The 13,267-nt window shown below is 38.9% G+C and overlaps 1 protein-coding gene across 1 annotated transcript in view; it reads left to right on the top strand.

Annotated features, from left to right (window-relative positions):
- Positions 1-12,997, top strand: part of grik5-like.1 (glutamate receptor KA2) — a 31,554-nt gene extending 18,557 nt beyond the window's left edge. The window contains 8 exon segments of the mRNA NM_001079097.2: positions 351-407; positions 497-676; positions 2,049-2,275; positions 3,162-3,259; positions 6,763-6,983; positions 7,857-8,082; positions 9,110-9,357; positions 11,198-12,997. Coding sequence (NP_001072565.1) covers positions 351-407; positions 497-676; positions 2,049-2,275; positions 3,162-3,259; positions 6,763-6,983; positions 7,857-8,082; positions 9,110-9,357; positions 11,198-11,290 — 1,350 coding nt within the window. The 3' untranslated portion in view covers positions 11,291-12,997.
- Positions 12,998-13,267: the final 270 nt, after the last annotated feature.

The following is a 13,267-nucleotide window of genomic DNA, read 5'->3' as shown; positions in this document are numbered from 1 at the left end:
TGAACTTCTGGTCTGCAGGGGGTTCTGCTTGAAGTAATACTGTGTCTTTGAAAATTTGCCTCCAAGCCAGAAATTTAAATACGTGCGTCGGTTCTGAGCAAAGTCAAGAACTACAGAACAAAGACTGCACTGGGGCTTTTCTCGACTTGTGTTCATGGTAGCCTCAGATGGCAGCAGCCCCAGAATCCCCACTGGGCCTGAGGGTGAATCTGCACTCACAGCGTGTTTTCCTTATTATTACTATACTGTGATAACTATACTGTTATTATTATTTATATTCATTTATTTTGTTTGGTGCAGTCATGCAGTATTTTGTTTATTTTAAAGAAATGGATGTATTTAAATTGCAGGAAAAAGAAAGGTCAAAGAGACAAGCTCTAAAGCATCTGACTGTCACTACTATCATGGTAAGGCTAATCTAAATCCAAATAGTTGGCTTTGCGTTTTTAGTTTGTAAAATGTCTATTAAAAAGAGATGAATGTTTTTCTTCTTCAGGAGCAGCCTTTCTCAATGAAGACAGAATCAGGAATGGAAGGATTCTGCATAGACTTGCTGTCTGAACTTGCTCAAAGCCTTGGCTTTAATTATACCATAAAAGAAGTAAAGGATGGGCGATACGGTGCCAAAGACCAAGATGGGAACTGGAATGGGATGGTTGGAGAGGTGTTAAGAAAGGTAAAATTTAAAAAACAGGGTTGTTAATTGTGTTTCACAGTTAGGGGCACATTCATAAAAACGCGAGTTTCCCTCATGGGAAAAATTCGGATTGGATATGAAAATTTCTGAAAATCGCAAATATCACGAATATGATTACGAAAAAATCATACTAGTCACGAAAATATTGTATTGGTCATCTGAAAATCATGAAATTTTCCTATCGAACGATCGTAAAATGCAGGAAAACCATTCCAACTTTGATCCTTCTGTGCATGATTTTGGAAGCCTCCCATAGGAATCAATGGCACTCTGCAGCTCCAACCTGGCCCAAGGAAAGTCACGATACCGAATTTTAAAAGAATCCAAAACTTTCGTACTCGGTGCGACAATACAATTTTGTCGCGCAAATTTTGTCGCAAAGTACGAAAAAGTCATGAAAAATACAAAAAAGTTGCGCAAGGTATGAAATTGTTGCCAAAAATACGCTCATTACGAAAAAAAGCATTCGGAGCGTGCTTGGATTAGTAAATGTGGCCCTTAGTATTACAGAATTAGTTGCATGCTATTGCACTGCGTTACAAAAACTCACCTAAAGCTTTTGCTTAATCAACAGTATTGCAAATATATTAGCAGCTAGAAACAGAGGTCCTAAGCACAAAAACTGGCACAAATATGCTCATGTAAAAATCCTATAAACAAAGGATTTACACCACCTCTACAAATGTTATCACTATTGTATCAACAAGTACACTGTTGCCTATTTATCCATCTATTTATTGTGACTAAGATGGAACCCTGTCCTTACCACTTGCCTTTGACTACCAGGACTGACTTTGCATTCTGCACTGCACACTATCATCCGCTGTTGTCAGCTGAATTGTGTGCAAATGGAGGGTGTAAAAAGCGCACACTCATGCTAATGTGTATATAGTACCAGTACCGATTCACACACAGATCGCTCATAGTTTACAAAAGGATGGAAATGAAATGCTGGGGAAAAATACATTATAACGTGGCAAGCCATAGTTGTACTTTGAACTTTACCTGCTGTTAGTAAATGAGGCCTATTGTAGTCAGGTAACGGGTGTTAATACTGTATATTTTTTAAACCTTATCAATTACTGACCAAAATACTGAAAATAATCCCAAACCAAAAGAAAATTAGATAAAGGGAACTGCAAGTCTATATTGTTAGTCTAGCTGCAATGCAGCTTGTCCATATAGGCACCTTAGAAATTCAACTAAAGCTGGCAACAAATATAACATTTCATCTTGCCCTATGTTTCACAGGCTGGAAAATATAACCCAGCCTGATAGTTCACTTCTAATGACACTGTCAGGGTAAGATGAACTTAGCCTAACTATGCGTGCCTTCATGTTTTTTCACCAGGAAGCTGATTTGGCAGTAGCTCCTTTAACAATAACTGGCGCCCGGGAAAGAGAACTTGCCTTCACAAAGCCATTCATGCAAACTGGTATCAGTATACTGCTGAGGAAAGATGATGTATCTGAGAACTCATATCTCTTTGGCTTTTTAACTCCTTTCAGTAAGGAAACTTGGATAGGAATTCTGGTTGCTTATGTGGTCACCAGCCTCTGCCTTTTCCTTGTTGGCAGGTAAGAACATAGCAACTAATTGTCTGCTTACCCCCTATGTACATACAGTACTGCAAACAACTCTGCCTCAGTCAGTTTGACCTTTTTGCTATCAGGAAGTGTTGAGCAATAATGTCTATTATTTTGTATTTCTGTAAAATGCACATGGAATATAATGCCTATCTTTGTTCTTAGCCACAAGTCCCAACTACAGAGAACACAGTACATTTTAAGTGTAGTGAAACTTTTCAGTGTAAAAGGAATGTTGTATTTTATTTTTTTTAAAGGACATGTAAACCCCACACGCAAAAATTTAATCAGGGAACAGCCTCTTTGAAATCTTTCAATACCTGCCAGAGGTTAATAGTAAGGCTGCAGCATCTCCTTAATCACTTAGATTTCCTTCTCCTCCTGTAACCCACTCACCTCCCTCCCTCAGGAATTTGCTTTGGCTGTTGGTTTGTGGGCATGCTCAGTTCTTCCAAGCTCAGATTACTAAACTGGCCCCCCAGTCTAGCAGCCAGTGAAGAGATGGCATTGCTGGTTCCCATAGACTCAGCTCTAGCTGTCTGCTTCAATTTTTTCTCCTTTTCTCTCCTGAGCTCAGCTCAAACAAAGCAGAACTTTTATCAAAGACAGTCCTGCCTGTGTGAGCCTGTATTCCTGATGAAACGTATGCTGAATAATGGTCTGTGCGTGTGTAGGCTGTTTTAAATGTAACTGATTATGTATCAGAGGGAAAATGGCCACCAGGTGAAAGCTGCTATTTGCTTTAGGAAAACTATACTTATACATGATGTATATCTTTAAACTTAATCTTAGGTTGCAGTCGTTTTGTTTCATGAGGTCCTATTGGACCAATAACATTTTTAACTTATTTTCCTTACCTTACCTTATTTCATTGTAGATTAAGCCCTTGTGAATGGACTGAACTTTCCACGGAACAGAATAACTTTAACTTCCTGAATAGCCTTTGGTTTGGCGTTGGTGCTTTTACGTTACAAGGTAGGGCAGACTATACCTCTTAAGGTGGCCATGCACTAATTGACCTTTCAAGGTATTGGCTCAAGGGCCAAACAGATGGGTGATGTAGTCATAAAGGGGTATGGCAAAATACTATTGTTCCCTTTGTTGTTGAATAATCATAAGCATGGAGGCGCCATGACTTCATCATACACAACCCAACAAGGTGCATCAATAGGTTACATTTTCAGTGTATACAGGTCAAATGTGATCCAAATGGTCTGTCAAAACCAATCCAAAGGCTGAAATACACTATTGACTATAGATTTATCTAAAAGTATCCAGATACTCCATACAAAATGGCATGTCCTCATGTACAGCAGTTACTGCTGAGTCCCAAATTGTCTCTGGAAGTAATTTCAGCACAAGATCTATTTGTAGGGGTTGTGGGGATTTATTTGTTATCAGTGATCGGGGCAAACAAACCTAAACCAATATGTATAATGTCAAGCATCAGGTGTAAAGGTCCCCATACACGGGCCGACTATAGCTGCCGATATCGGTCCCTTGGACCGATTCGGCAGCTAATCGGGCCGTGTATGGGCAGAACAGAGCGGCCTGGCCGACCGATATCTGGCCTGAAATTGGCCAGATCTCGATCGGCCAGGTTAGAAAATCCGGTCGGATCGGGGACCACATCGGCTCGTTGATGCGGTCCCCGAACCGACTGCCCCATAACCACAAATGTAATCCGATCGTTTGGCCCCAGGGCCAAACGATCGGATTATTTTTTTTTTACGTTTCTTGCTACAGATATCGCCCACCCGTAGGTGGGGATATGGGGTGAAGATCCGCTCGCTTGGCGAGATCGCCAAGCGAGCGGATCTTATAGTGTATGGGCACCTTAACTGTCACCACCACTGGACTGCTGAGTGAAAATGCATACCCTGGAGTGATAAACTGCATTTTGCCATTTGGTCTGGATAAAACGTTTGGGTTTGTCAGAGAACACTACCAGTTTAAATGATTAATGCTGTTTAATGGAGGAGGAATAATGGTTTGGGGTTGTTTTCCATGGTTTGGGATTGGGTCCCCGGTTCCTTGGAAAGCTAAGCTTAAGGCTACATCATATAATTATATTCTTGACAATTTTGTGTCTTCTCCTTTGTTTCGGCAATTTGGGAAAAGCTCCTTCCTGTTTCTGCACACTAATGCCACCATTCACAAGGCTAGGACCATATAGGGCAGATTTGCTGAGATGGGAGTAGAAGAACTTAACTGGCCTGCACAGTGCCTGGACCTAAACCCAACTGAATTTTAGAGCCAAGATTGATCCCCAACATTAGTGCCTAAACACATTATTGCTCTTTTGGCTGAACAGAAGCAATCCCACCAAAAATTTTCCAAAATCTTGGGGAAAGTCTTCCAAAAACCACAGACTGTTACAGCAGCCAAGGGAGAACCAATTTTATATTAATATAATTGGTCTGGTAATAAGATGTTGGACAGGCAGGGCTTATGCCAAACAGGACAAGACTTTTGTTGAGTCAGGTAGTATGGTCAAAATTGGCCAATCTACCCAACTAGAAGTGTCTCAGATTCTTGTAAGAATACAAGGGGATTTAGTTGATCTCAATAGCAGTTGGGTCAATGCCAAAAGGAAATGATACCCAGGGCCGGATTTAACTTTGCGGCGCCCCGAGGCCGCCCCCCCCCCCCCCCCAGTGCGCATGCGCAATCGCGCGGCGCCCTCTCCCCCTGAGTGCGCATGCGCGATCAGTGCACATGTGCAATCGCACATTTAAACTCCCATACGGAGCAGAGTGGGGAGAGGTCCCGACTGCTCCGTATGGGAGCCAAATTTAAAAATTCTGTTGCGGCGGGGCGGCATGCCGTCCCTAAACTTGTGCAGCCCTAGGCCCGGGCCTTTGTGGCCTTTCCACAAATCCGGGCCTGATGATACCTAGCTTCTGAGTTCTCATGCACTGGGGACAAATAAGCAACACACATTTTAGGTTATTAATCTTTTCACTGGCAAGCAAGACAGCTTGTGTATTGCCTAGAGGATTTTCATCTCAAATCTCATGTGTTTAGTTGCATATAAAGAAAGACTGATACCAGCTATGATTAGAATTGTATGTAACGCAGGAAAAATTCCAGTGTCTGGAATTGTAATGAATGCTGGCAAAGACACAATGAGTTCCAATCTGTATAGTTCTTTTTACAAGAACTAAAACTGTCTGTTGCAGCCACTTAGCTGCTAATTGCATGCTCAGTAGTACTTTATATTTGGTAATGAAGGATTTACTATGACATTTAATCCTTAATTTTCAGCACATTTACACATTTCTAAACTAAATATTATGGAACACATTTTGGTTGTTGCTACTTTATATTTGTGCTTCTTTTATCATATTCTTCTATGGACAAAGTTCTCCATCAATTTCTCTCCTGAGTACATCTGTCTTGCTCACCCCTTCCTCCCCAAGGTACCTTTCTTGTTCCTCCATTCTTCTCTCTCTCTCTCTCTCTCTCTGTTGCCCTTCTCTACTACTTCCATTTTTGGTACTGACCCTCTCTCCTTATTAGCATCTACATGTAAAGCTACTGCATCTTCATCCAAAATGTATTTTTTAAACTCCCTTTAGGTGTGCCTTTCCTTTACCACACCCACCCATTATAATTATTCTCCCTACTCCCTCTTGATCCCTAGCTTGTTTTCATATTCTCATTGTTGATGCCTCTCTTTTTCTCAGTGGGGGCCATTTATCAACACTGGGCAAACTAGCCCATGGCAGTAGCCCATTAAATGGTTACATTCATTGTTATACCTGCAGCTGGCTGAAAAAAGCCAATCGGTGATTGATAGCTAGGGGCTACTACCCACTGGCAAATTTACTAAGTGTTGATAAATAAGTCACAGTGTGTTTCTATATGGGTTACTACCCACAGGCAAATTTGCCAAGTTTTGATAAATAAGCCAGTGTCTTTCTATTTCTTACGACCATTAACATCACTGCTCCTTCTTCAAAGACATCTTTTCAAACTCAACTCCAAATTCCTATATTGAAGTGAAGGCGCTTTGATATTATTCATAAAGGTATTTTACCCTATACTGACTACTTAGAATATTGAAGCAGGTGCCAATGGGTCCATTCAAGCTGCCCAAACAAGTTGTACATGGGGGCAAGTGACCCAGTTAGCACACAAATGCTTAGAAAAAGGCACACTACAATTTGATTCACTAAAGTAGATGTCAATTTGTGGCTGTATTGGGGAACATGCACTATTTAGTGTGTTCGCATAAAGCTAGAATCTATGGGTAAAAAACCATGGCAGACTAGAATTGCACACTTGCACAAAGAACTGCATTTATTAATGAAGTCCTCTTGTCCTCCTGTGTTCTCAGTAACTATGGGATTTTAGCTGAAAACAGCTGTATAAAAAATACAATCATTCTACATTAAGATTAAGCAACAAAAACATAGTTTTAATTACTGTGCTGGGTAATGCTCTGGTACTGATCCATAGCTTTGTTTCCATAGGTGCAGAACCACACCCAAAATCTGTTTCTGCCAGAATCATAGCAGTCATCTGGTGGATATTTTCCATAGTCCTGGTTGCTGCATATATTGCAAGCTTTGCCGCCTTTCTAAACTCTGACAGTATGCAAACTACAAACATTCAGACATTTGAAGACTTGGTCAATCAAAGAACTCTTGAGTTTGGAACTATCAACAGCTCTTCAACATTCCAATTCTTTAAGGTCTGTATTGAAAATATTGTAAAGTAGATAATAATATTCCTAGTGCACATATAATTCCCCTACATAATGAACTTCTGCTTCTCTATAGGCCTAAACAAGCACAGTATTTTGGAAGGGAGAGGGGTTGTTTAATTATAACCTAATTATCTACCATGAAAGGATCAAAAATGGAGTAACTTCAAGTTCCCTGTTTGTGAGGTTTCCCTCAGGAAATAATACTCTGATTTTTTTAACCATGTACCACCTACCCCCAAAATTATGTTAAATAATCTGCCCTGTTGGGCCATGCATCCAAAATACACTGAGCTACCTATACAATTCCTGTATAATGTTATTTTGAAGCCGTAGCTAGCTCAGATCTTCAGCCAATATCTCAGATTACACTAGCTCAGGTGCCCAATATACGATTTATTTTGGGTGATAAAACAATTAATCACATCTGAAATCCTGACCTCATATCACTTGGAAATGTAACATTGTGTTGCATTGAATCAAGTTAAAAACAGTGATGATAAAGCAGATAATTTTGGACCAATTCATAGTTCATTATCACACATTTATGAAGATTTGTGTTATTTCCTGAAATACAAAACAATTTAAATATTTATTGCCAAAGGGAGGCACTGTGTGTTATCAGATCATGTTTTTTCCTGCAAAATGTACCTGTAGTACTCAATATTCGTGGTCAAAATACCCTGTATGCCATTACCCTTATATCACTAACTCAGAACTTGATCCAACTTCTAAATCTAATGCCAAAAGTTTGTTGTGCATTGGGTTTCTCCTACCCCCTCCTCAAAGTCATATAGATTTGGCTTTGAATATCTTAAATGAACATCAATAAAGCCTGCTTGTTGTGTCTCTTCCATACAGAATTCCAAGAATCCAACATACAGAATGATTTATGAATATATGGACAAAAGAAAAGATGAGCTTCTTGTGAAATCATTTGCTGAGGGAGTCCGGCGGGTTAAAGAGTCAAACTATGCCTTCCTTGGCGAGTCTGTTATGCAAGACATCATGGTAGCAAAGCACTGTGATCTTGTCAGGGCCCCTCAGATCATCGCAGGCAGAGGATATGGCATTGCTGCTTCATTAGGTATTTCCCAGAGACATGTACCCACACTCACATGTACACAACATGTTGCAAAATAACACTATATTAAAATAATATTTAACATATTAAAACATATTAAAACCTTTACAGGATTGCCACCTGTCTGGTAAAACTGGTGCTTGATACCAATGTTATTAACAGGAAATAAATGTAAATACAGGAACACCTGTATTTTTTTTTTCAGAAAAAGTGGCAACCCAAAGCACCATTCACATATTTGTTTTTGTAGAAAAAAACACCAGTAAGGGTGTTTGGTAAATTTCCATTGACCTGCTTTATTATACTTAATATAATAATATTTTCCCTGTGGAGCAAACAACTAATTTGTTTTATTTGGTAGCTGGCCGTTCAGATTTCTGACTCCAACTAAAGAACTTTAGTAAAACCATGAAAATTATTAACGTAATAGCCTTTAAAATAACTTTTAGTATGATGGAGACATTTATATTTTGAGACAGTTTGTAATTGGCCTTTGTTTTTTATTTTGTGATTTTTTTAATTTTTTCGATTTTTATTCAGCAGCTGTGCAGTGGAATTTTAGAGGCTATCTGGTTGCTAGGGTTCAGTTAAACATATCAACTAGGTTGTGGTTTGAATAAGAGACTGAACAGTAAATAGAAGAAGCCTGAATACAAAGAATAGAAAATATAAAACAAAAGTTTTTTGGCTGCTGGGATCAGTGACCCTCAATGTTTCCTCTAAGCTGTACATTTGGGCATGCACACACAGCAAATTGTGGCACACAGAATTTTGTGTGAAAACACAGTAAAGACAACTTGTTGTGGCAAGTTTTATATATATATATATATATACACGTTATGTATGTGTAGGGCAATTTTGGTGCTGTATGTACTGTATTAATCTCCAATAGATATTTTGTAAATTTAGCAAATTAAAAAAATAAATAAAAAAGAGCATTCCTTATTAACTTACACACACAGAGAGTTATGTTCGGATAAAACCACATTTGTGACAAATTACTCAACAATTTTTTGTTTTTGTATTACAGACTCTCCACTTATTAAACCACTGAGTGTTGCCATTTTGGAACAAACAGAGTCGGGTAATATAGAATACCTAAGGAAAAAGTGGTGGGACAACACCTGCAACATGAAACGCAGTGCTGGATGGAACCCTGTGCAGCCACATACCCTGGGGGGAATATTCCTCATTCTTGGTATTGGCTTGGCATTGGGTGTTATAGCAGCTTTGGTTGAGCTTGTGTTAAAAGCCAGGAACAACGCAGATCAGCAAAAGGTATGTGTGGTGTAAAATAAAATTACAAAACTGCAAAAAATGAGTGAATATGAGTGACCATGATGCATTGGAAGAGGCATTGGCTAGTGTAGATGACCAGAGAATATTGTATATTATCTCTAGTCCCTATAATGTATTAGTTAATCCACGTATGTGCAGCACTGCACTGCTTCTCCCAGTTGCCCAATCTACAATTTTCTATTCCATACTCTCAATTCTAATGTGCCAATCCCTCCTCCATACCCCTGTCTAAGTGCCATTTACAGCATCATTAGGATTTATTTTTCATTCCTCCCTCACTCTTGTGTGCCAGTCTAAGTGCCATTCCCTCTCTCTTTGTATATGCTCTCTACCTAACCTTTATGAATAAAAGTTCTAGACCTTTTACCCCTTTTCTCATGTGTCATTCTCTTCAACCCAAAGTGCCAATACAAGCTACCCTATAGATACACCATTATCTTCATATCCAATGCGCCAATCTCAGTAGGTTTTCCTCTCTCCCTGTGTGCCACCTTCGCCACTCATTTGCCAATTTTAGCTCTTTTTCTCCTCTCCCTATATGTCACGCTCATCCAACCACCATGTGCCCATAACTGCCTTTTTCATGATTCCATTTGCCATTTTCATTTCTTAATCCCGCCTGGTCATTACAGGCTTTATACCCATGTGTCATTCCCCATGTTTCACTTGCTGCCACACTCACTGCCCAGTATCCTCATTGGAGTCATTTCCGAGGGCTGCCATCAGGGGGGGAAGAGCGAGTAGTGTTGTGCTGGGCCCGATAAAATCTTCTTCCGCAAGGGGACACAGGCATGTTGCGACAGTTACACAAATTGTGTAAGTTATACAGTTATATCTTTGTGATTCCTTTTTTCCTTTGAGCCACTATATATATATATATTCTGCTGTAATTTACTGAAATGACCGTTTTACCAAAGAATTAACGGGCAGTACATGCAATCTCTGACGCCTGTCATCATTTTGTAATCGAAGCACCGACCAACACATGTGCAGTTTCCAAATTGTTAAGCTATTGAAATCTCTCCATCCCATCAAGGGATAAATTTAATTGTTTAAAAACAAAAATGTTTCAACCTGCCCAATCAAGCTTTTGACCAATATCTGAAGAAAGAAATTGGTTAAGTAATGAAAAATCATCCATCAAATGCTACACCAATCACTTTCTATAGAAGAAAGGGGTCATTCTCTCAAGAGATTCAGAAGATTACCGGGCACAGGAAGTCTGCAGAGACTTGTTTTTATGACTTTTTTTTATATACAAAAAAATCTATGGCTTTTAAAGAATAGTTTGGGGCTGTTCTCCTGTCACAGTCACTTTTATTTAACTGAAGCAGTACTATGCCAATTCTAGGCTGTTGTCCAAGACAAAGAAGTTCTAACTTACAAAGGCCAAATAAATCAGATAACTTTGCACTAGAGAAAAATCATTCCACTTGAATACAAAAAATAAACACAGAAAACTTCCTGCATAAATCATTTGTGTAGCCCTCTGGAGCAAAATGCCCTGCTTGTCAGTAAGGAAACATCTGACCCACTCTTATAAGTCTCTATTCTACTGAACAATTGCACATCTTTTGGCTGTGCAGGTCACATCCTTACTGCCCAACTGAAAACAACTCATCCTTTCGTCAAGTAGTCTATCCTCCTTTACAGAGTTGCAGCAGATGTCCTCTTTAGTGCAGTATTATGACTTCCCTTGTACAGGTATGGGGAAGGGATCACGACTAATTCACTTATAATTAATAAACAGAGTCCATAATGTTTTCAATTTTTGGAGACACTTATTGTATTCTAAAAGATCTATGCTTCTTGTTTCTAGAAATCGTGCTGTTCTGCTTTCTCTGAGGAAATGGGAGAGCGCCTTGGAACAAACAAGGAAAACCAAGGGGCTTCGGACAGTGCAAAATCATAAGATACTGCTGCAGCAAAGATCAGCACCATCATTTTTATTTTTTAGATTTGTTCTGCTGGAGTTACTACTTGTACCCAGTCTTGGCTTTTTATGTGCTTCTCTGTACTAGTGAGCTGTTAAGTATGCATGACTGTATTTTGAAAAATTTGTTTTAGGAAAAATATATTCCATAAATGGAATTATTCAGAGACCATTCTGATCTGGTCAATAAGCATAGTTTAATTGCTTATCTTTAAATTCCCAGGGCAATATCAGGATGCCAATTATGAACTAATTATACACTGAACATTGTCCTCCCACACTTGTTTTCTCAGGCCAGCTACCTATAACCATAAACTAATCCTAATATTTACAGTACAACTAAAGAGGTGGTAAATAGACAAGTCTTGCATCTCCTTCTCTGGCTTAAGTAATATTTTTCCATTGCCAGAATGCAGGGAACAAAGGCAGGACAGAAGAGGGAGCAAAAGGGAAACCACTGATGGTGCTGGTCAGGAATAATACATACTGCCCTACCCTATATATTTGACAAGCTAGCTACAGTTTACCATAAGCATCCAATAGCAAAATCTGCTCTAGTCAGAGCCGTTAAATAATCTTTGCAGCAACACAAGATGAATTTGAGGCTACTAAATGAAACTTTGCAGTTACAGGCATTAGAAAAAAAACACTATGTTAATAGATTGCTTATTGTTAAGCTGCACCTCTGATGATCCCAGTAAAAGTATTTGCAGTCAAAGTCTCCCCCAAGACAACTTTTCCTACCCCTTGTCTCCTTTAATTATGCACAAAGGGAGGAAGGAGATGGCTGGAAATACATTGGGAGAGTACAGACAGGGGCTATAACACATTAAATATATCCTCTGCAACATGAAGCAGTTACAGAAACCCTGGATAATGTGAAATGTCCCCAGGTTGTAAGATGTTCCATATAATGCGATTATTTCATCATTTGCATTCTAGACATGCCAGTTGTTGCTCTCTGGCATATAAAGTTAAGCTTAAGAAACCAAAATGATAGAGCTAGGTGTGAGACAAAAGGAATGTCAGTATAGATTATATAACATAACATGATATTATTAGAAATGTGATGTAACCAGAGATCAGCTTTTAGTTATTTTGGCAGACTAAATGCAGAGGCAAGAAACACTTGTGAAGTACAGGAATATGGCAACTTTGATTTGAAATTGAGGTTACATATGGGATGGAACAAATGTACTGCATTGTGGCCCCTATGCATTAGAGGGTGTCAAATATTTACACATAGAAAAGCAGAAGAGCTAATAACAATAACACAAATGTTCATAATAAGTTAGAGATTCCTATTTGCTCTAAAGGACTGACCAGAATAGAAATATTGCTCACAATGTAAGAAAAAAAATAACATCAGTGGTTAATGAAAAACCATTTGTTCATGCTTTAGGACAAATCTCTTGAGGCAGCTACTACACGTAAAGGATTTAGCAGAGCTAAGTGTTACCATATTGTTCCAGTAAGGTGTACTGTGTTGTGCAGAATGTGTGTATTGTCTTTGTGCTGTTTTATTGAATTTTAATGGATCTAAACCATATAGTTACTATGCATTAATGAATCTACTGTCAACCTTTGTATAAAAACAATCCTCTTGAAAAATGGTAAAAACTAAATCTATGGACTAAATAACTGATGTGCTTCTAAAATACTGATTAAATGTTTTATGATAACCTAGCTTTTCTACTTGTTTTCATGGATGGGAATAGGGAAAAATCCCACCAGCTATATTACTTTTTCCTAGGGATGCACTGAATTCACTATTTTGGGATACCGAACCAAATCCAAATTTGTAAATGCAAATTAAGCCATGGAGAGATTAAACAGAACTGCATGAACAATGTTCAACTTCCGTGTTTATGTGACAAAAAGTCACGTGATATTAAGGGTTGGGATTCGGTTCGGCCAGATCCAAATCCTGCTGAAAAAGGCTGAATCCCAAACCGA

This window comes from Xenopus tropicalis, chromosome 7, assembly GCF_000004195.4.
Source record: "Xenopus tropicalis strain Nigerian chromosome 7, UCB_Xtro_10.0, whole genome shotgun sequence".
Classification (NCBI taxonomy): Eukaryota; Metazoa; Chordata; class Amphibia; order Anura; family Pipidae; genus Xenopus; species Xenopus tropicalis.
This window is presented reverse-complemented; position numbering and strand designations above follow the sequence as displayed.